This window comes from Sarcophilus harrisii, chromosome 3 (assembly GCF_902635505.1).
Source record: "Sarcophilus harrisii chromosome 3, mSarHar1.11, whole genome shotgun sequence".
NCBI lineage: Eukaryota > Metazoa > Chordata > Mammalia > Dasyuromorphia > Dasyuridae > Sarcophilus > Sarcophilus harrisii.
This window is the reverse complement of record NC_045428.1, coordinates 287,056,159-287,077,094: the sequence shown is the minus strand read 5'-3', so window position 1 is coordinate 287,077,094 and position 20,936 is coordinate 287,056,159. Positions and strand designations below refer to the sequence as shown.

Sequence of the window (20,936 nt, the reverse complement as noted above, 5' to 3'; positions counted from 1 at the left end):
GGTGTTTGTAGATGGTCAGCCATCAAGTACTAATGAGGCAGAAAGCTCTTTCATTTTTTAAAAAATCTGGCAAGCTTACCATGTTGCCCACTAAAGCCATCTGCCTGAGACAGCTGTGTGTCTGACTGGGGTTTAGGATTGCACAGGTTGAGCTTTCACAACAGGATTGCTATTTAGGTTTGTCTCATTATAGATTTAATATTTTATGATCCAGTGAGGAAGACTTGCAAGGTAGAAGAGAAATTGTTTTAATAAAAATCAATTATAACAAGACCTTTACCAAGGCAAGAAATATGCAAACTTTAAAGAAAATATTGCATGCATTATGTCTAGAACCAGAAAAATATATTAAATTTAAAAAGCAGTGCTGTTTGGAAATTGTTTTCCAATAGAAGCACTGCTATGAGCTCAAATCCTTGCATCTGGAGCCCAAGTCTACTGAGAAACCACTAGTGGGAAAAATAAGCAGAAGCTTTTATGATTGGTTGTCTCTGGTGGCATTGTTAAGGGAGGGTTCAGGCTGCATGAAGATGAGATTGAAGGCTGGGCTAGGGTTTCCAAAGCAGGAAGGAGCTTCTACAAAGAGGGAGAGGGAAGCAGTGTCTGTTCATATATAACAGCATCACATTGGCACATTGCATTTTCTTTCTCTGGTGAAAAAAATGTCAGGAAGCTGTGTATACTCTAAATGCTATTTTAAAGTGCCCGTCACTTCATTTCAAAACATTTTTTTCAAACATGTCTTAGACACTATTCTTCATTGAGATGCTAAATTTGAGATTTTAGAAACCAAATCCTGAGTTACACAGAATAAAACCAAGCATTTCAAAAGGTTTGAACACAATTGGTTTTTAATTGCTTAGCAAAAAACATCATTGTACCAAGAATGTGAAATTTCAGTTTGAAAAGCAAAAGCTGTAAGAAAATGAAAATGTGGGCTTGGAATGGAAATGTTATTTTAGTTTTAGCTAGAATGTCACTAGCACAAGTTATTCAGTAATATAGCAAAGAGGAAAAAAATGTAAGTTTTTTTGTTAATTTGAAAAAACAGCCTTTTCATACTTTATGAATTTTTATATTTTTGCTTTCTTATTCTCCAATGTGAAATAAAGACTATGGCTAAATTATTTTTAGTTTTCCAATTTTTCCTTCATTCTAAGAATCTAAATATCTGTAAATGAACACAAATGTAGAAAAGCAAGGAGAAAAATCTCTTTTCTGTTTTTAAGACAACAAATGATTTTTGCCCTCCTCAGTGGAAAAGACTTAGAAATGTGTTTTGGATTTTTGTTTGTTTCTTTGTTTTGTTTTTTTGAGATAGGCAGAGTTAAGTGATTTGCCCAGGGTCACACCCTTGTAAGTTTCAAGAGGTCACATTTGAACTCAGGCCTGATTACAGGGTTAGTGCTCTGTCCATCGTGACATCTAGCTACCCCTGTTAATGTAGTTTTAGTTTTTATTCAAAACAAGATGGAATCTCAATTTCATCTGGGTAGTAGAAGTGAAAAAGGCACAAAATGTCCCTTTAGAAGGAGTCTGAGAGATAAAAATTTGGAAGAACTTGCTAGCACTAGGATAACAGCATTCTTTTGTGTCACATAGCAGCATATGATAAAACCTCATGAACAGTGTGGTGATGATACCTTATAGAAAAGAATACAGTTTCTGCCCTCTAGAAACTTACATAAAAATCTTAGTATATATGGCTTCTTATTGCTGTTGCTATTGTTGTCTTGAAGCAATAGAGTCATTCAAAGTATCAAGTATATGTACTTCATCTTATACATATCCAGGAACAAAGGTGTATCAAGTCTCCAAAAAGCCAACACCTGATTCTAGATCTCATCACTTCTTCTTGCTCAACTTCATTAGCCCTTTTAACTAGTCTTTCCTTCTTCCATTGCATCCTGCACAGTACTTCCACTTTAAAAACATGGCTTTTCTCTTACTACGACACTTTTCAAAAACTTTTTGAGGTTTTTCATCTAGTATAAGATAAAGTCCAAAGTCCTTAAACCAGATACTCTTAAGCCAATCTTATGTACTCCCACTTTTCTAGCATGAGTTACTGAAATTAGATGGATCTTCTTACTATATCCCAAACATACCATTTTATTGCTACTTCTGAAACTTGACTTCCTGTAGTTGAAAGATTCACCTACCCAGACTGAGCTTGAGTTTTGCAGATTCTTAAAGTAAACCTAACCAAAATTCTGCCTTCTCAATGAAGTCTTTTCCTGACCAGACTAGCCCTCAGTGATTTCTTTCAGTCAGCCAATAAGCATTTATTAGATTGTATACCCCTTAAGAGCAAGAACTATCCTATGTCCCTTTTTATATTTGTATCCCGTGTTTAGCACAGTGACTGACGTTATAGTAGGAGCCTAATTTTTTATTTGTTTGGTTTATTATTGTTTGATGATATCTAGTACTCATTTTGTTTTCTTCATATTATTAACCACATATGAATACTTAATTTTTGTTTGTTTTATAAAGATTATGATTAAAACTTTTTTTTTTCTGAGACCACAGGTTTTGCTTTATTTAAAAGTTCAGTTTGGGGTCAGGATGTGCTGATAATATGGATTCAGAGTGCATAGAAAACAGAACAGACTGATATTGAATGTCCTGATTGCAATTCTAGGGGACTATGATGAAGGAGGAATGGAAGAAAATAGACATGATAACAGCTTACTCACATTTGTACAATTTAAGTCACTCATTGTGTATTCATGGGTACTGTCATTTCTAAGGACCAATTCTGACTATATGTTGTGCCTTGATGACTTCCTATTTCCATGATTTCTCGGCTAATGCTGATTCTACTTCCTTTATAATTTCTCATATCATGCTTATTTCTTTACTATATTTCCCCAAAACTCCTATACTATATTTCTTCAGTGCATGAAAGACTTTCTTTCTTTTTCCAATTGTTTTTGTTAATTATCTCGATAACTCTGTTCTACCCAGGCTATCTAATGCCTTTCACTATCACTTTATGGTTAACTAACTCTTGGTAACTTAATAAAAGATAAATTTGGAAATCAAACCTTTCAAAGGTCAGTTAAAATTTCTAATTGAAATTTTAAAAGTGGTTGTTTTATATAGGTTTTTTTTTTCTTTTCTTTTCTTTTCTTTTTTCCTGAGGCATTTGGGGTTAAGTGACTTGATCAGGGTCACATAGCTAGAAGTGTTCAATGTCTAAGGTCAGATTTGAACTCGGGTCCTCTTGACTTCAGGGTGGGTGCTAACACTGTGCCACCTAGCTGCTCTTTGTTTTTCTTTTTTAAAAACATTTTTTTGTTATAAGAATGTGGTTTCTCAGATGCTCAGTTTGCTCAGTCTGGGTTAAAATTTCATCTCATTATCAGCCTTGAAACTTGAGGGTTTTTTTTTTTTTATTTTCATGAACCAAGTGTATTTAAAGACATGAGCTTCTATCCATCTTCTTCCCTTGATAGATTACAACTAGTATTTAATTTGAATCATTCAGAACAGATCTGAATATACATTTTAACTTGTACTATTAAACATTTATCTTCTTGGTAATATACTGTTAAATCATGCAAAACCTAATATAGCAAGAAAGCAATGAATCAGGCTCTCTGAATTAAAGAAAAATACAGCTTTTAAAGAGACATGCATGATTTTAAGATTCTTCCAATCCATATTTTTATTTACTTAAAAATAGTTATATCTTCTGAGGATTGTCCCCTTAATCTAGGTAGCATATTATTATTCCTCAATCTACCTTTCCATTTATATCTGAAACACAAAGAGGGAAGTCCTCTTACCCAGTAGTAACACCTGACTATCTCATCTACCTAGAATATTAGTTAAGGAAGGAAGCTAAAAAGATCTTTGAATCACCAGGTGGCACGAAATCCTCATATTAAATAAAGTATATATATTTTACTCATAGGAGAGCATCTCAGTCCTTTATTCAGAACATATTGACTCTTATTATGCACATAATTTTATTAAAGCTAATTATATGGTTTCCAAGACAATAAAAATTGCAAGAAGCAAAATGGAGAGGCATAGCATCTACTGTAGGCAGGAATATTTTGTGTTAGCTGCCAGCCAAGGAGGAGACTGAAGAATTGTGAGGGGAAAATAAGCATAAGAATTCAAGAAGATTTGTGGTGTAAGACCATTTTCTATGAGGTTAACCTCCAAAAAAATTTAGCCCTAAGGGCACCACTCTTTTACACACAGTACAGTAAAAATTTTGGTATTTTATGAGGCTGATTGAGTTATAAAGAAAAAAAGCTAAACTGTTATCAATAAACTCTTTTTAGGGAGGCAAAGAAGTTGTCTCTTTCCTCTATTATTAGTTCCCTTTCCCAGGAAATTATTTTATACTTTTTTCTATGTGTATGTAAGCTTTCTAATCTTGTGTACATAGGCTTATGTCATATAGACTGTAAGCTCCTTGAGGACAAGGGCTTGTTTGTTTTTTATTTTGTATCCTCAGCCTGGAACTTATTGGATGCTTAATATTCTTTTTGAGTGAATAAATGAATGTGTGATTTATTTTGTTAGAAATAATTAAAATTAAAGTTGTTATTATTTAAAGGGGATTAACTGTTAATCAAAAGGGAATCAAACTGAATTCTACCATCCAGAATGATGTTGTGGTCCAAGTATTCTTGGCTGTAGTGGTTTGGCTATTTAGATTTAGGTATTTCTACAGCAGCTCTTCCCTAGAATAGGCTGCTTCCCAAGAGTAGCACCCATCCCTATGAATGCTGGTTTCTAGGAATGCTTTGTCATCACAATAAATCATTTTGATTAAACCAAAGCAACTATTTGTTTTTCTTCTACTCAGAACCCAGCATAAAATTACATTTACTAAATAGAGAACAAATGAGTTGGGAAGTATAATTTTCTAAGGGAATAATATAAACAGTGCAAGGTGTGGGCTTTAAAAATTACATATACTTCTTCAAATTTATGGCTTGTTTAGTTAATGCATCAAGTTGCTAGGCATTAGGAATTCCTGTTGAAGAAAATGGTAGTCAGATAAATGGGACAAATGGAAAGTTATTGAAATGTCTTGAGTTAATGCTAGCTTCCAGACCTTAGCCTTTTCCTTTTCTCCCCTTCCTCATTAAGTAATTAGTTGAGTTCTGGCAAACAATTCCAGTATGTTTGCCAAGGAAACCCCATGGACTAAAAATTCATGGGGGTCACACAGAATTGAACAAGACTGAATAACAAGAAGACCAGTCTACATGGCAAAGCTGAGATTCAAATTCAGTCCCATGGCGCCAGTTCAGTGGTAAAGTTCAGAATTCTTTCCACTGAAACATATTACCTCTCTTGAAAGAAGTGGACCTGAGTTCAAAGCTTGGCTCTACCATTTATTACCTGGGTGATCTTAAGCAAGTCACCTAACTCCCTGGACCTTAGTTTCCCTATTTTCACATTGGGTAGATTGGACTAGTAGACAGTCTAAAATAAACTGCAAGGTCATTTTCAGCTTTTAAGTCTGTGATCCCAGGATTCTTATACTCTCACTACTTTACACAGAGTTTTGAATAATTTTGCTTTTGACATGGGTAGGATGAGAGAATAGTTTCTGTTCCCATTATAATTTCAGTAGTACTGTGCCTGATTTAAATTGTGTACTGCTGCTAAAATGCTTCAAGATTTCACCAAATCTTTTTATAAACCCTCAATCTTGTAATATCTTTCTTTTCTTAGGATATGAACGAGTCTGCCAAACAAGAAGATATTTTGGAATCGACAACAGATGCTGCAGAATGGAATCTAGAAGTGGAACGTGTACTACCACAACTGAAAGTCACGATTCGGACTGATAATAAGGTATGAAGAGACAGCAGAGGCATGATGGTGGAACTACCTGCTCCTGTCAGTACTACTATGATAGTGTCCCTTCCCACTCCCATCTCCCAAAATGAGCCAGACAGATATCTAGGTGAAAAAGCCAAAGATGCTTCCTTCATCCTTTTCCCCCCTTTCTTTTTCTCTCTTTTTCTCCTCTCCTCTCTCTTTTTTCCTTTCCTCTCCCTCTCCTTCTTTCTCTCCCTTTTTTCTTTCTTCTGTTTCCTTTATTCTTTCTTCTACACTATTGTGTATCTACAGTAGAATGGCACTAGGAGATTTGTTACAGATTTGTTCTAAAGTTCCAAACTGGTTGAAAAAAAGGTATTGTCTCAGTGTTATTCCATAATGGGCCTTAGAATCTGTTTCATTTTAGAGTTGATGACCAACTTAGTTCTTGACAACTACAGAATTTATTACAATTCCCTGAAGTTTTCTGGACTTGAGTTAGTTTTATTCCTCTTTCTCTTCAAAACAACTTAGTCTAGGAAAGAAAAACCATGTTGTTTTGCTTTTTTAAAATGTATTTGTTTATTTTAAACTTAAATGTAAAATAAGAAAAAACAAAATCAAAAAAGACAGTAAAAAAAAAAAAACACTGTTATTGTTATGTGCCCAGCAGAAAATCAGGGAGGATTCAAAATAATATAACAATAAATTTTCATTTCAAGAAAACATATATAAAAATAGAAGACAATGTATTCATAACTATCCATTTTTTCTTTGCTTCCTTGTAGAAATTTTTTATTCTCTGCTGTGTATTCTTTACTTTATTCTTTTTTCCCCACTTTCTTCTCCCCATATAACCCAAGCTATAGTTAAAAATATAGTCATAAATACATGTATTTATATATATATATATATATGTTTTATATATATATATGTTTTATATATATATATATATAAATACATGTATACATATATTTATATAAACACCTAGGTACATCTGTATACATATATACATACACACATACATGCATATATACATAAATACATACATCTAAAACAATATTAATATGGCTAACATAATATAGATTTTTCTCTTGAAAATTTTTAAAGTTTGACTTTGTCTGAGATCAACTACCCTACTTTTTCTTTCCTGATAAATTCTATTTCTGATCATTATTATTGTTTGTGTATATCTCTTATTCCTTTTCCTGCTAATTTTTCTGCTTTACTTCCAACCATTAATTTGCCTTGCTATTACTTACCTTACCTGCCACCTCTCTCTCATGTATCCTTTTCTTATCTTCTCCCTTCATCCTTTCCCTCCCTCTTTATCCCATTCCCATTAATCCATACACCCTCCTGTACCCTACCTTGTTCTATTTCCTCTCCCCTTATTTTTTTAATAAATTTTGGAGGGTACTAGACCCTTCTTGGTGTATATGTATGTGTGTGTGTTTTGAGCATACTGTTTTAACAGTCATCTAATGATTATCTAAGATAATTAATATTTACTTTAGGGGTGTTCTCACATCTATGTCAGTATATGTTCATAGGAATTAGGAATTTCTTTTTCTTTTACTAGATCTTGCTGGAAATTTTAATTTAATTTATTGAAATTTCATTTAATGCTTAGTCCTCTCAGGAAAAAACCTTGTCCAAGACTTTGGTCATATCAGAATAAAATTACAAAAATAAAATAAAATCAGAATTAAATTAAAATAGCCAATATGTTATGATTCCAGATAGTAAAATATAGTAAAATGTTAGTAAATGTTAGCATGTTAGTAAATTAATAATATCATGAAGGAAATTTTTAATTTTTAAAAATTTTACAAGGAAAGTCTCAACTGTAAAATCTCATTACTTTAATATGAATTTTAAAACATATGATCAGTATATATGTATTAAACATTTATTCATATATCTGTGTTTCCAGCAAGCATGCTACATAATACAACTAATAAATCATGTAAATCACGAATGTTAATGGATATAATGGCATTTGGAAAATTAAAGAGATTAAATCCTGTAGAAACAAATTTTACTACAAAAAAGTTTCTGTATGACAAAAGGATTTCTAGACCCTTTTAATACCTGCTTCTCCTTATAATCCAGTATGACAGAATCACAATATGCTAAAAAAAATTTGCATAATAAGATTTGACCTGTATTTGATCTGGTAGCAGCTTATCTACATTGTAGGCATACAACCTAGCAGAAAATAAGTCATTTCATAATGCTAGCTTTTGTAAACCCATTTTAAAGGGAATTAACCAAAATTTTCCAGGAAAAAAATGATACTCGAAGTAGATGTTATTTCAGGGCCAATGTCAGGGTCTTTGATGATCAAATTCAAGAACAATGGACTTGCACTGAAGACTTCCCAGGAGTTGCCTGCTGGCAGCATAATTCCTCTATTGCCTTCAGGCACCATATGAACTTTTGATCTAAGTTTTTATAATATATTTAAAAACTTATATGTTCTGTTTGGTTAAATGGTGTTGAAATGTTCAAAGGTGGAAAAAAGATTTGGTGCCTTCAAGGAACATCTGGCAGTAGTTAGTTATAAAATGATGAGACCATAGGAGGAATGAGTCAAGAGTTATAAAGCAGAAAAAAAGTACTTAATGTATTTTCATTTGGGGGAAGGTTTTAGAGAGCTTTGAGGCAAAGCACACCAAAGTGATGTGTTGGCAAAGGAGTCAGAATACTAAAATTCACTCCACTTTTTCCCTGTGTGACTTTGGACAGGATAACTTAACCTCCCTATACCTCTGTCTCATTATCTATTAAATATGGCAGTTGGATTAGATTTTCTCTAATGACCTTTTGGACAATTTTAAATGCTATATTCCTATTAGCTTTTAGCATTAGGGCAGGTGTATTGTTTTACAAGAGAAATTAAAAGTCATTTATCTGCTCAGTAAAAAAAAAAAATTAGTAACTATTTCATATTAATAAGACATAAACATTCTAAATAAAAAAATTTTTAAATGTGTTCTGTAAGTGATCATTAACTTTGTCAATGAAAAATGTTCTTAAAATATTAAAGACAACAAATTATAAGTAATGAGAATTGAATGGCAAGTTTAGTGACAGGAATTTGAATTTGTAAATGGGGATTTATATTTCTGTTGGTTCTTGCTATGAAATTGTAAAATTAAAAAAATTAATGAAAAAGGTGGTAAAGGAAGGAGTATATGACTGTAAAGTTGTTGAGACACAAGGAAGGGAGTTTAGTGCAGCTATCAAGCTGTGAAGAGGTGATAAAGGCTTATAAGGACTTTTAAAAAGAGTTTCAATGCATTAAAATATTGGAGATCAAGTTCCCAAAGCTTAGAAATAAACTTGCAGAGACTCAATTACAAAGTGTTCCTAAAGAAATAAAGAACATCTTAAATTGTTAATTCTCCTTGAAACTGGAAGAATATTTGGCCTGGCAAAGTGACAGTTTTGTTGCTGTTGTCATGTTTGTGATTCCATGGACAACTGTGTTCATTGAGGTTTTCTTGCAAAGATACTGGAGTAGTTTGCCTTATGATCAAAATTAATACACAGTTTTAATGCTCTGTCAATAAAACTATCAAAGAGAGAAAATGCAGAAATTGATAAAATAATAACAAAATCCATTTTTTGAAATAAAAGGTCTAGAATATCAAGGGGAAAAGAAGAGAGTAGTCATTTCAGAACTCAACCTATATTGTAAAGCAGCAGCCATCAAAATCTACATGGTATCAGTTTGAAAACAGAAAATGTTGATCCATGAAAAAGGAGAAATGAACAAAGAACAAATAATGGAACTCTGTCATACGGTGTTTGATAAAACCATAAATTTGGAAAATAACTTCTTATTTGATAAGAACTAATAGGAAAATTTAAAAGTAGAATATTACAAAATTGCAAACAAAAAAAGACTCCAAAGAAGAGATCTGAGGAGTCACCATATTTCCTTCCTCCAACTATCCTCCCTTGCTGTCACATATACACATTCCTTTGCAAACATAGGAAGTTGATGGATGTGGAACATATATTTTTATATTTTTGAGGATATAATGATTGCTTTTGCTGCATTTGTTATCTTCTGCTTTTTCTTTTTTTTCCTTAAAAATCTTTTTCTTTCTTTTTTTTTTTTTAACATGGGAGAGTACAGGGAAAATTTTAGGTGATGTAAAAACAAAAGATTAATAAATATTTCCTTTTAAAAGGTTTTTAGAAATTTAAAAAGTATAAACACCCACAAATATTTTTTTTTAAATCTCAATAAGGAAAATTTTGTAATCATTTGACTAGTATTTATTGTCTACTAGATGGTAGATATTAAGGATACAAATTAATATATTTACTACTCTTTTTATGATAATTTTTTGTTACAAAGTTAATCATTAAACATTTTTTAAAAGTTTCTTGTAAGAATTTGTTTTGTTTTTTGAATTTTTATTTTTTCTACTTACATGTAAAAAACAATTTTTTGTTATGTGTACATTAATTTTTTTTCATATTATGCACCATGTTGAGAGAGAAAAATCAGAACAAAAGGGAAAAACCATGATAGAAAGAAAAAAGAAGAAAAAAAAAGTAAACATAGCATGTGTTCATTTATATTCAGTCTCCATAGTTCTGTCCCTGGACGTGGATTTTGTTTTCCATCCCAAGTTTAATGGGATTGCCTTGGATCACTGAACTGCTGAGAAGAACCAAGTCTGCTTTGTACAGTGTGTTCCTGGCTCTGCTTGTTTCACTCAGCATCAGTTCATGTAAATCTTTCCAGGCCTTTTTAAAATCAGCTTGTTCATCATTTTTTAGAGAACAATAATATTCCATTATTTTCATATATCATAACTTACTCAGCCATTCCCCAATTAATGGACAACTATTTATTTTTCAATTCTCTGACACCACAAAAAAGAGCTGCTAAAACATTTTTTCCCATGTAGGTCCTTTTCCTTTTTTTATGATCTCTTTGGGATATAGACCCAGTGGTGGTGACACTGCTGGATTAAAGGCTACACAGTTTTATTTTGTGCATAGTTTCAAATTCCTCTCCAAAATGGTTGGATCATTTCACAACTCCTCCAACAATGCATCAGTGTCTCAGTTTTGCCCCATCCCCTCCAACATTTATCATCATGTTTTTTTGTCATTGTAGCTAATCTGATAGGTATGAGAAGGTACTTCAGGATTATTTTAATTTGCATTTCTCTAATTTAGAGCATATTTTTATATAATGATAGATGGCTTTAATTTTTTTTTTCATTTGAAAATTGTCTCTGTTCAGATCATTTGACCATTTATTAATTGGGGAATGACTTGTATCCTTACAAATTTGGCACAGTTTTTAATATATTTCAGAAATGATATCCTTACAAATTTGGCACAGTTTTTAATATATTTCAGAAATGAGGCCTTTATTAGAAATATTGGCTGTAAAAAACTTTTTCCTAGCTTTGACCTTCCTTTCTAATCTTGTTTGTGTTGGTTTTGTTTGTGTAAAACGTTTTTAATTTAATGTAATAAAAGTTTTCCATTTTGCATTTCATAATGTTCTCTAGTTCTTCTTTGGCCATAAAATTCTCCCTTTTCCAAATATCTGATTACAGTAAACTATCCCATGCTCTGATAATTTGCTTTTAGAGTATTATCTTTTATGCCCACATCATGTAACTCAGTTAGGCCTTATTTTGGTCTGGAGTGTGAGATGTAGATCTATGCTGAGCTTCTGACATATTATTATCCAGTTTTCCCAGCAATTTTTGTGAATGAGTGATTTCTTATCCCAGAAGCTAGAGTTTTGGAGTTTATCAAATACTATATTATATAGTTACTAATTATTGTGTCATATATATCTAATTTATTCCACTGATCTGTCATTCTGTTTCTTAGATAGTATCATAAGTTTTTGATGACTGCTGCTTTATAATAGAATTTTAGGTCTGGTACTGCTAGGCTACCATCCTTTGTATTTTTTTTTATTATTATTAATTCCCTTGATATTGACTTTTTATTCTTTCATATGAATTTTGTCATTTTTTCTAGTGTTATAAAATAAGTTTTGGCACTTTGATTACTATGGCACTGAACAAGTAGATCAATTTAGGTAGAATTGTCATTTTTAGTACATTAGGTTGGCCTAGCCATGAGCAATTGGTATTTTTCCAGTTGTTTAGATCTGACTTTATTTGTGTGAAAAGTGTTTTGTAATTGCATTTATATAATTCCTGGGTTTGTCTTGGGAGTTTAGACACCCAAATATTTTTCTTTTGTCTACAGTTATTTTAAATAGAATTTCTCTTCCTATTTCTTATTGCTGGTCTTTGTTGATAACATATATAAATGCTGATGATTTGTATAGGTTTATTTTATATCCTGCCACTTTGCTAAAGCTGTTAATTGTTTCAAGTAGATTTTGGGATGATGCTCTAGGATTTTCTAAGTATATCATTATATCATTTGCAAAGATTAATAGTTTTATCTTATCACTGCCTATTATAGTTCCTTTAATTTCTTTGTCTTATTACTAATATAACTGGTATAATATTGAATATAGTGGTGATAATGTGTTTCACTCCTGATCTTACTGAGAATGCATCTAGCTTTAATCTAATACAAAGAATATTACTGATGGTTTTAGATATATGTTTAATTTGGGTTTTTTCTTTTCTTTTTTTAATCAAATTAACCAAAGATTTGTTTTGTTGGGTTTTCTCCTAAAAACCAAATCATAGTTTTATTAGTTAGTTCAATAGTTTTCTTAGTTTTAATTTATTAACCTTTCCTTTGATTTTCAAATTTTCTAATTTGGTGTTTAATTGCAGTTTTTAAAATTTGCTCTTTTTCTAGCTTTTTTAGTTGCATGCCCAATTCATTGATCTCCTCTTTATTTTATTCATGTAGTTATTTAAAGATAGAAAATTTCCCCTAAGAACTGCTTTGGCTGCATTCCATAGATTTTGGTATGTTGTCTCATTATTGTCATTTTCTTAGATGAAATTATAATTGTTTCTATGATTAGTTGTTTCACTTATTCATTCTTTAGAATTTATTTAATTTCCAATTGGATTTTAGTCTATCTTTTTCTAGCTCTTTAATGAATGTAATTTTTATTGCATCATGATTTGAAAAGGAAGCATTTACTATTTCTGCTTTTCTGCATTTGATGGTTAGGTTTTTATGCCCTAATATGTGGTCAGTTTTTGTGTAGGTGCCATGTACTCCTGAAAAATAGGTATATTCCTTTTTATCTTCATTCAGTTTTCTCCAGAGATCTACCATATCTTAAATTTTCTAAGATTCTGTTAACCTCCCCAGTTTCTTTCCTATTTATTTTGTGATTAGATTTATCTAATTCTTAGAGGGAAAGGGGGAGATCTCCCACTTGTATAATTTTGCTGTCTATTTTTCCTGTAATTAGCTTAACTTCTCTTAAGAATTTTGATGTGCCATTACTAATACATTTAGTATCAATACTACTTCATTGTTGAGATCAGAATTGCCCTCCTTTACTTTTTTTTGCTTCAACTGAAGCATAATATATTCTGCTCCAGTGTTTTATCATTACTTTGTATGTATCTCTGTTTCAAATGTATTTCTTGTAACAATATATTGTAGGATTCTGATTTTTAATCCACTTTGCTGTATATTTCTATTTTATGGGAGAGTTCATCCCATTCACATTCACAGTTATGATTACCAGCTGTGTATTTCCTTCTATCCTATTTTTCCCCCTATATATTCTTTTGTTCCCTACCCCATCCCTCCTTAGTAGAATTTTGTTTTTGACCTACCCTACCCCACCCTCAGCCTGCCTTCCCTTCTATCACTCCTCCTCCCTTCTCTTACCTTTTTCTCCTAATGTTTCTGCCCTCACTTCTCTCCAGCTTCTCCCATTTTTCCCCCTTTCTCCACATTTCCTTATAGGATAAGATAAATTTCTATTTCCAATGAAATAAATGTTATTCCCTCTTTGAGTCAAAACTGATGAGATTAAGCTTCAGACACTGCTCATTCAACTCCCTTCTTTTCCTCTATTGTACTAGGTCTCTTCACGTTATCTGATTTATCCATTTTACTTCCTCTTTCCTTTTCTTCTAGTACAATCCCTTTTCCACATCTTAATGTATTTTTTCTTTGATATCATCAGTTCAAAGTCATTTCTCATCCACACTCTCCATCCATGTATGCTTCCTCTAACTACCCCAATAACAGATACAGTTCTCAAGAGTTAAAGACATCATTTTCTCATCTAGGGTTGTGTGAAGATCGTGTATTTTTAAATCAGCAGGAGTCAGGAATTCAGGTTAGGGGAAAACCGTCAGTCTTTATTCTCAGTGAAGAAGGATCGGAGGTGGAAGAGAATCAGCAATAGCAATGTGTGCAGCTGAGTCAAGAAGCTAGCTCGACCAGCAGCCACACAACCAGCAGCTCGGAGTCTCGAACCCAGGCCCAATCTCTCCCAGCTTCTCTTCCTGTCTCTCTCTCTGCCTCCACCCACCAAAATCGTCATTTCCTATACAACACATCAGGACTTGCACGGAGAGTGGGCAGGGATCATTCTTTATCCAATCATGTATATTAATAGAGTATAGCCCAATTACTATTTAGCCTCACGTACTTGGGACCTCAGTGCATCAACTCAAACCTCAACCCATTACAGGGTTGCAAACAGTTTAATCTTTAAATAACATATATTTTCCCCTGTTTACCTTTCTATGCTTCTCTTGAGTCCTGTATTTGAAGATCAAATATTCTGTTTAGTGCTAGTTTTTTTCAAAAGAAATGATTCAAAGTCTCTTACTTTATTGAAGTTCTATCTCTTCCCCTGAAAGATAATGCTTAGTCTTACTAAGTAATTGATTCTTGATTGTAATCCCTGGTCCTTTGCCTTTTGGAATATGGTATTCCAGTCCTCTTATTCTTTTTCTATGCATACATATTTATACAATTACCTTGCTGCAGAAGAAAAATCAGATCACACGGGGAAAAAAATGAGAAAGAAAACAAAATGCAAGGTAACAACAGCAAAAACAGTGAAAATACATGTGTGAACCACAGTCAGTTCCTACATTCTTCTTTCTGGGAATAGATGGCTCTCTTCATCGCAAGATCATTGGAACTAGTCTCAATCATCTCATTGTTGAAGAGAGCCATGTCTGTCAGAAGTTGTTCATATAATCTTGTTGCCGTGTACAATGATCTCCTGTTTCTGCTCTTTTCACTCAGCATCAGTTCATGTAAGTCTTTACAGGACACCCTGAAATCATTCTGCTAATCATTTCTTACAGAACAATAATATTCCATAACATTCATAAACCATAACTTATTCAGCCATTCTCCAACTGATGGGCATCCATTCAGTTTCCAGTTTCTTGCCATACAAAAAGGACTGCTACGAACATATTTGCACATATGGGTCCCTTTCCCTCCTTTAAGATCTCTTTGGGATATAAGCCCAATATAAACACTGCTGGGTCAAAGAATATGCAGTTTGATAACTCTTTGGGTATAGTTCCAAATTGCTCTCCAGAATGGTTGAATCTGTTTACAATTCTACCAGCAATGTATCAGTGTCCCCGTTTTCCCACATCCCCCCCAACATTTGTTATTATCTTTTCCTGTCATCTTAGCCAATCTGAGAGTTGTGTAGTGATACTTCAAATTTGTCTTAATTTGCATTTATCTGATCAATAGTGATTTAGAACATCTTTTCATATGACTAAAAATTATTTTAATTTCTTCATTTGAAAATTGATTGTTCATATCCTTTGACCAATAATCAATTGGAGAATGGCTTGGATTCTTATAAATTTGAGTCAGTTCTGTATATATTTTAGAAATGAGGCCTTAAATGTAAAAATGTTTTCCCCAATTTATTGTGTCCATTCTAATCTTGTCTGTATAAGTTTTGTTTGTACAAAAACTTTTAAATTTAATATAATCAAAATTGTCTATTTGGTGTTCAATTATGAGTACCAGTTCTTCTTTGATCACAAATTCATTTCTTCTCCACAGATCTGAGAGGTAAACTTCCCTATGTTTTTCCAATTTGCTTATAATATCACTCTCTGTCTAAATCATGAACCCTTTCAACTTTATCTTGGTATATGGTAAATATGGGTCAATGCCTAGTTTCTACTGTACTAGTTTACAATTTTCCCAGAAGTTTTTGTCAATTAGTGAGTTCTTATCCCAAAAGCTGGAGTTTTTGGGTTTGTCAAACCCCTCTGATCCTTTATTATAGAAGCTGCCAGATCCTGGGTAATCCAGACTGTTGTTCCTCGTTATTTGAATTGTTTTTGTTTTGTGTTGTTGGCATCTTGATAGTATGTTTTTCCTTGAGATTATAGTTCTGGAGTTTTGCAACAATGTTTCTTCAAGTTTTTCTTTTGGGATCTCTTTCCAGAGGTGATTGATGTATTATTTCGGTGACTATTTTTGCCCTCTGGTTCTAGTATATTAAGGAAGTTTTTCTTCGTGATCTCTTGAAGAATGCTATCCAGGCTTTTTTTTTTTTTGGTTGTGGCCTTCAGGTAGACCAATATTCTTAAAATTATCTCTCCTGGATCTATTTTCCAGGTCAGCTATTTTGCCAATAAGGTATTTACATTTCTTTCCTTTTTTTTTTTTTTTTTCATTCTTTTAAAGTTTGTTTGACTAATTGTTGATATCTCATAGAGTCATTATCTTCTGTTTCCCTGGTTTTAATTTTTAATGTTTTATTCTCTTCAGTTAGCTTTTGTATCTCCTTTTTCATTTGATTAATTCTACTTTTCAAGATGTTTTCTGCAGTGGATTTTTTTTTTTTTTTTTTTGCATTTAGCCAATTGTATTTTATCTTTTTCCATCTTTCCCTCTACCTCTTTTATTTACCTTTTAAAATCCTTTGTGAGCGTTTCCAAGAAGCCTCTTTAGGCTTGAGGCCAATTCATATTATTTTCTGAGATTTCCCATGTTGGGGGTATTTTATCCTCATCTGAATTTGATTTTAGTTTTAGTGTTTTAGTTTTCCCTATCACCATAGTATCTTTCTATGGTTAAGGTTTTTTTTCTTTCTTGCTTATTTTCTTTCTTTCAATTTTAAGCATGACCTCTGCTCCTGAACATTATCCCAAGATTCTTGTGCAGCTCTAAGGCTTGACCTGAAGCACAGGAGCCCCCTTGTATTAGTGTCTTCACAATTTGTCTTCTGCACTGGGACTGGAGGCTATCCCACTGGTCTGTTTTGCAACTGAACAGGACCAAGAGTCTCAGTTGCTGATCTTCTGTGATTTAAGACCCTACCACTGGCTTTCCCAGACTGTCTGAGCTGGGCTAAATACCTCTTTCATGTCAGTGAAACTGACTTTTCTTGAAGTCCTTCTAATTTGTCTCGAGCTGGAGAATGGTTTCATTCTGTCAAACTATATTCAGAGGTTTAATTTCATGTGGTTTTCAAGGGAAACTGGGGAGGCTTGAGCAGCTTCCTGGCTTCAATACGTCATGTTGGGTCTGTCCCCCAGAATTCCTATATTTGCTACTTTCAAAGAACTTGTACTATTTTTTTTATTATAACTTTTTATTTACAAGTTATATGCATGGGTAATTTTACAGCATTGACAATTGCCAAACCTTTTGTTCCAATTTTTCCCCTCCTTCCCCCCACCCCCTCCCCTAGATGGCAGGATGACCAATACATGTTAAATATATTAAAGTATAAATTAAATACAAAATAGGTTTACATGTCCAAACCGTTATTTTGCTGCACAAAAAGAATTGGACTCTGAAATATCGTACAATTAGCCTGTGAAGGAAATTAAAAAACAATGCAGGCAGGCGAAAATATAGGGATTGGGAATTCAATGTAATGGTTCTTAGTCATCTCCCAGAGTTCTTTCCCTGGCTGTAGCTGGTTCAGTTCATTACTGCTCCATTGGAACTGATTTGGTTCATCTCATTGCTGAAGATGGCCAGGCTCATCAGAATTGATCATCATACAGTATTGTTGTTAGAGTATATAATGATCTCCTAGTCCTGCTCATTTCACTCAGCATGAGTTCGTGTAAGTCTCTCTGGGCCTTTCTGAAATCATCCTGTTGGTCATTTCTTACTGAACAATAATATTCCATAATATTCATATACCACAATTTATTCAGCCATTCTCCAATTGATGGGCATCCACTCAGTTTCCAGTTTCTGGCCACTACAAACAGGGCTGCCACAAACATTTTGGCACATACAGGTCCCTTTCCCTTCTTTAAGATCTCTTTGGGATATAAGCCCAGTAGTAACACTGCTGGATCAAAGGGTATGCACAGTTATCAAACTTTTTGATAACTTTTTGAGCATAGTTCCAAATTGCTCTCCAGAATGGCTGGATGTATTCACAATTCCACCAACAATGTATTAATGTATTAATGTCCCTGTTTTCCCACATCCCCTCCAACATTTTGCATTATCTTTCCCTGTTATTCTAGCCAGTCTAACATGTGTGTAGTGGTATCTCAGGTTGTCTTAATTTGCATTTTTCTGATTAATAATGAGTTGGAGCATCTTTTCATACAACTTACATTTTATATACAAGATGAGAACATATATAAACATATTAAAGTTTAAATAAAAAAGAAAATCAATACAAATAAAGGAGAGCAGTACAGTAGCAACTGGGAAAATCAGGAAAGGTTTTTTTTTTTTTATAAAAACATAATTTATTGCAATTATAGAATTATCATTATTATTTTATGTTCACTACCCATCTCTTTAATGATTTGTTCTAGAATTTTTCAAAAGTAGAAGTAAAGCTCACTTATTCTCTTTAAAGCTTACATTCTTTTCCTTTAAATTTTTTTTTCATTGAGGTGATATTTGCCTTTCTCCAGAAAATCTTCTGGAAATTCTTGACTTACATGATTTTTCAAACATTATACCCTTCATAGTTCTTTTTTTTCATATTAAACATGTTAAAGTATATCTTAAATACATATATGTGTACATATTTATACAGTTATCTTGTTGCACAAGAAAAATTGGATTTAGAAAGGTAAAAATAGCCTGGGAAGAAAAACAAAAATGAACAAAAATGCATGCAGTCCACACTCATTTCCCAATGTTCTTTCACTCAGTGTAGCTGGTTCTGTTCATCACTGATCAATTGGAACTGAATTGGATCCTTTCATTGCTGAAGATAGCCACTTCCATCAGAATTGATCCTCATATAGTATTGTTGTTGAAGTAAATAATGATCTCCTAGTCCTGCTCATTTCACTCAGCATGAGTTCGTGTAAGTCTCTCTGGGCCTTTCTGAAATCATCCTCTTGGTCATTTCTTACTGAACAATAATATTCCATAATATTCATATACCACAATTTATTCAGCCATTCTCCAATTGATGGGCATCCATTCAATTTCCAGTTTCTAGCCACTATAAAAAGGGCTGCCACAAACATTTTTGCACATACAGGTCCCTCAGGAAAGGTTTTATATAGAAGTTTGTTCTTGAGCTGAATCTTGAAGGAAGAATTCTGTGAGCAGAATTGTAAAGGGAAGAGGATATTAGAGACATGAGGCACAAACAGAAAAAGAAGAGAAAAGAACAAAGGACAAAATTTAAATTAACACATGTTTAGAAGAAATAGTAGAGAGCAGTCAACAATGTCCTATAGAGCAGAGGTCAAGAAAATAAAGCTTTGTGAAAAGATCATTGGATTTGGCAATTAATAGTTAATGGATATTGGAGATTTCAGTTAAGTAATGAGGTCACAAACCACATTACAAAGGGCAATGTCAGGTGCGAGTGAGTGAAAGAGAGAGGAGCAATGCGTGTAGTTGGGTTTTTCTAGAGTTTGAGAAAGAAAGAAAAAGAAATACTGAATAGAGTGGAGTGAAGTTTTAGGGATTTTTTGGGGGGAGTTCTTTGTTGTTTTTAAGATGGGGAGACATAATTGTGTTTAAAGGCAAAGGGGATCATAAAGGACACCAGAGGATAACAGCAGCTTTAGAAGTAGAGAACTGAGGCTGAGGTGTAGGATACTGATTAAGAGCAGATGAAAATGGGGCAGGATGGTGCCACTGGGTGATTTGTGGTGATTCACCAAGCATTCATAGTCACAAGGAACCTAGCAAATGTTAAAAAGTAATACAAAGTCACTTTTTGGCCAAAAGTTTTTAATCCATGCTGACTAAACTCTAGCCAGCCTCCATCCCTGTTGTTCTTCATAGGAATGTTAAACTCCATCCCTGGGCTTGTAGGTATCCTTTCACTTTTTATCTTGTCTGGAACCAGGTCTCTTCTGTACATATAGACAAGTCACTTCAAATCTCATTCTTAATGCTCTTCTTTAACCCCCCTTTCCATCTCTTTTATGTGGTTTTTCCCCATTTGAATGTAAGCTTCTTAGGGACTCCCTTGTTTGCATCCTAGATATGTCCCCAGTGCACACTGCCTGAAATATAACAAGAATTTAATAAATACTTTAATTACCTAGTTATCTAAGTCTTGAACAAAAATAACTGAAGACTATCAGGAACTTACTTAGAGCTATGATGGATGCCTTGAATAATAACAGATAGCCCAAATCCCACATACTTACTCGAGCAAAAATCTAAATATACCCACAGACTAAATACTCTTCCAAGAAATTCAGTAAGACAGTATAGTAAATGACTTTCCACCCAAGAACTGCACCAAAAAACAGCATCCAGAATACCATGAGCTATTATTGTTCATGGAAAGAAAGCTTTTTAGCAAAGCCAGTGCCAGTGAAAGCTAGTAGCCTTCTAAAGCAACCAGAGATGAGATAGAATTGTATAGCTTGCAAGATTCTCTATCTAGAGGCAGCAAGCGTGGAGAGCTTTCCTGAGAATGTACCAGCATGGTCAAAAATCCACAGGATGGATCTTAGAATCCCCTAGGAACACCACCACCAATATATGTTTGGCAAGATTTAGAATGGATCATTCTAAGACTCTGTACCCAGTCATCAGGCAGCATTGGGGGGCGGGGGGGAGAGAAGTACTGATGATCCATAAGGACTTAACTCTGTAAAGTGGAGGTCAGTTCAGGAACTTAAGTGACTTAAGTGGAGACCAAGCAGGGCCAAGCAACCCTCCTCCTGACATAAAACCCCAGCTTAAGAACTAAAGCTGGAGAGATAAGTTAAACCAAAGAA

The 20,936-nt window shown here is 33.4% G+C and overlaps 1 protein-coding gene across 2 annotated transcripts in view; it reads left to right on the top strand.

Annotated features, from left to right (window-relative positions):
• The window catches only part of IFT57 (intraflagellar transport 57), a 75,758-nt gene that overhangs the window by 17,645 nt on the left and 37,177 nt on the right, over positions 1-20,936 (top strand). For both annotated transcript variants that reach the window (XM_003763566.3, XM_012544499.3), the window contains exon 6: positions 5,710-5,832. In XM_003763566.3, coding sequence (XP_003763614.1) covers positions 5,710-5,832 — 123 coding nt within the window. The remainder of the gene's footprint in view (positions 1-5,709; positions 5,833-20,936) is intronic.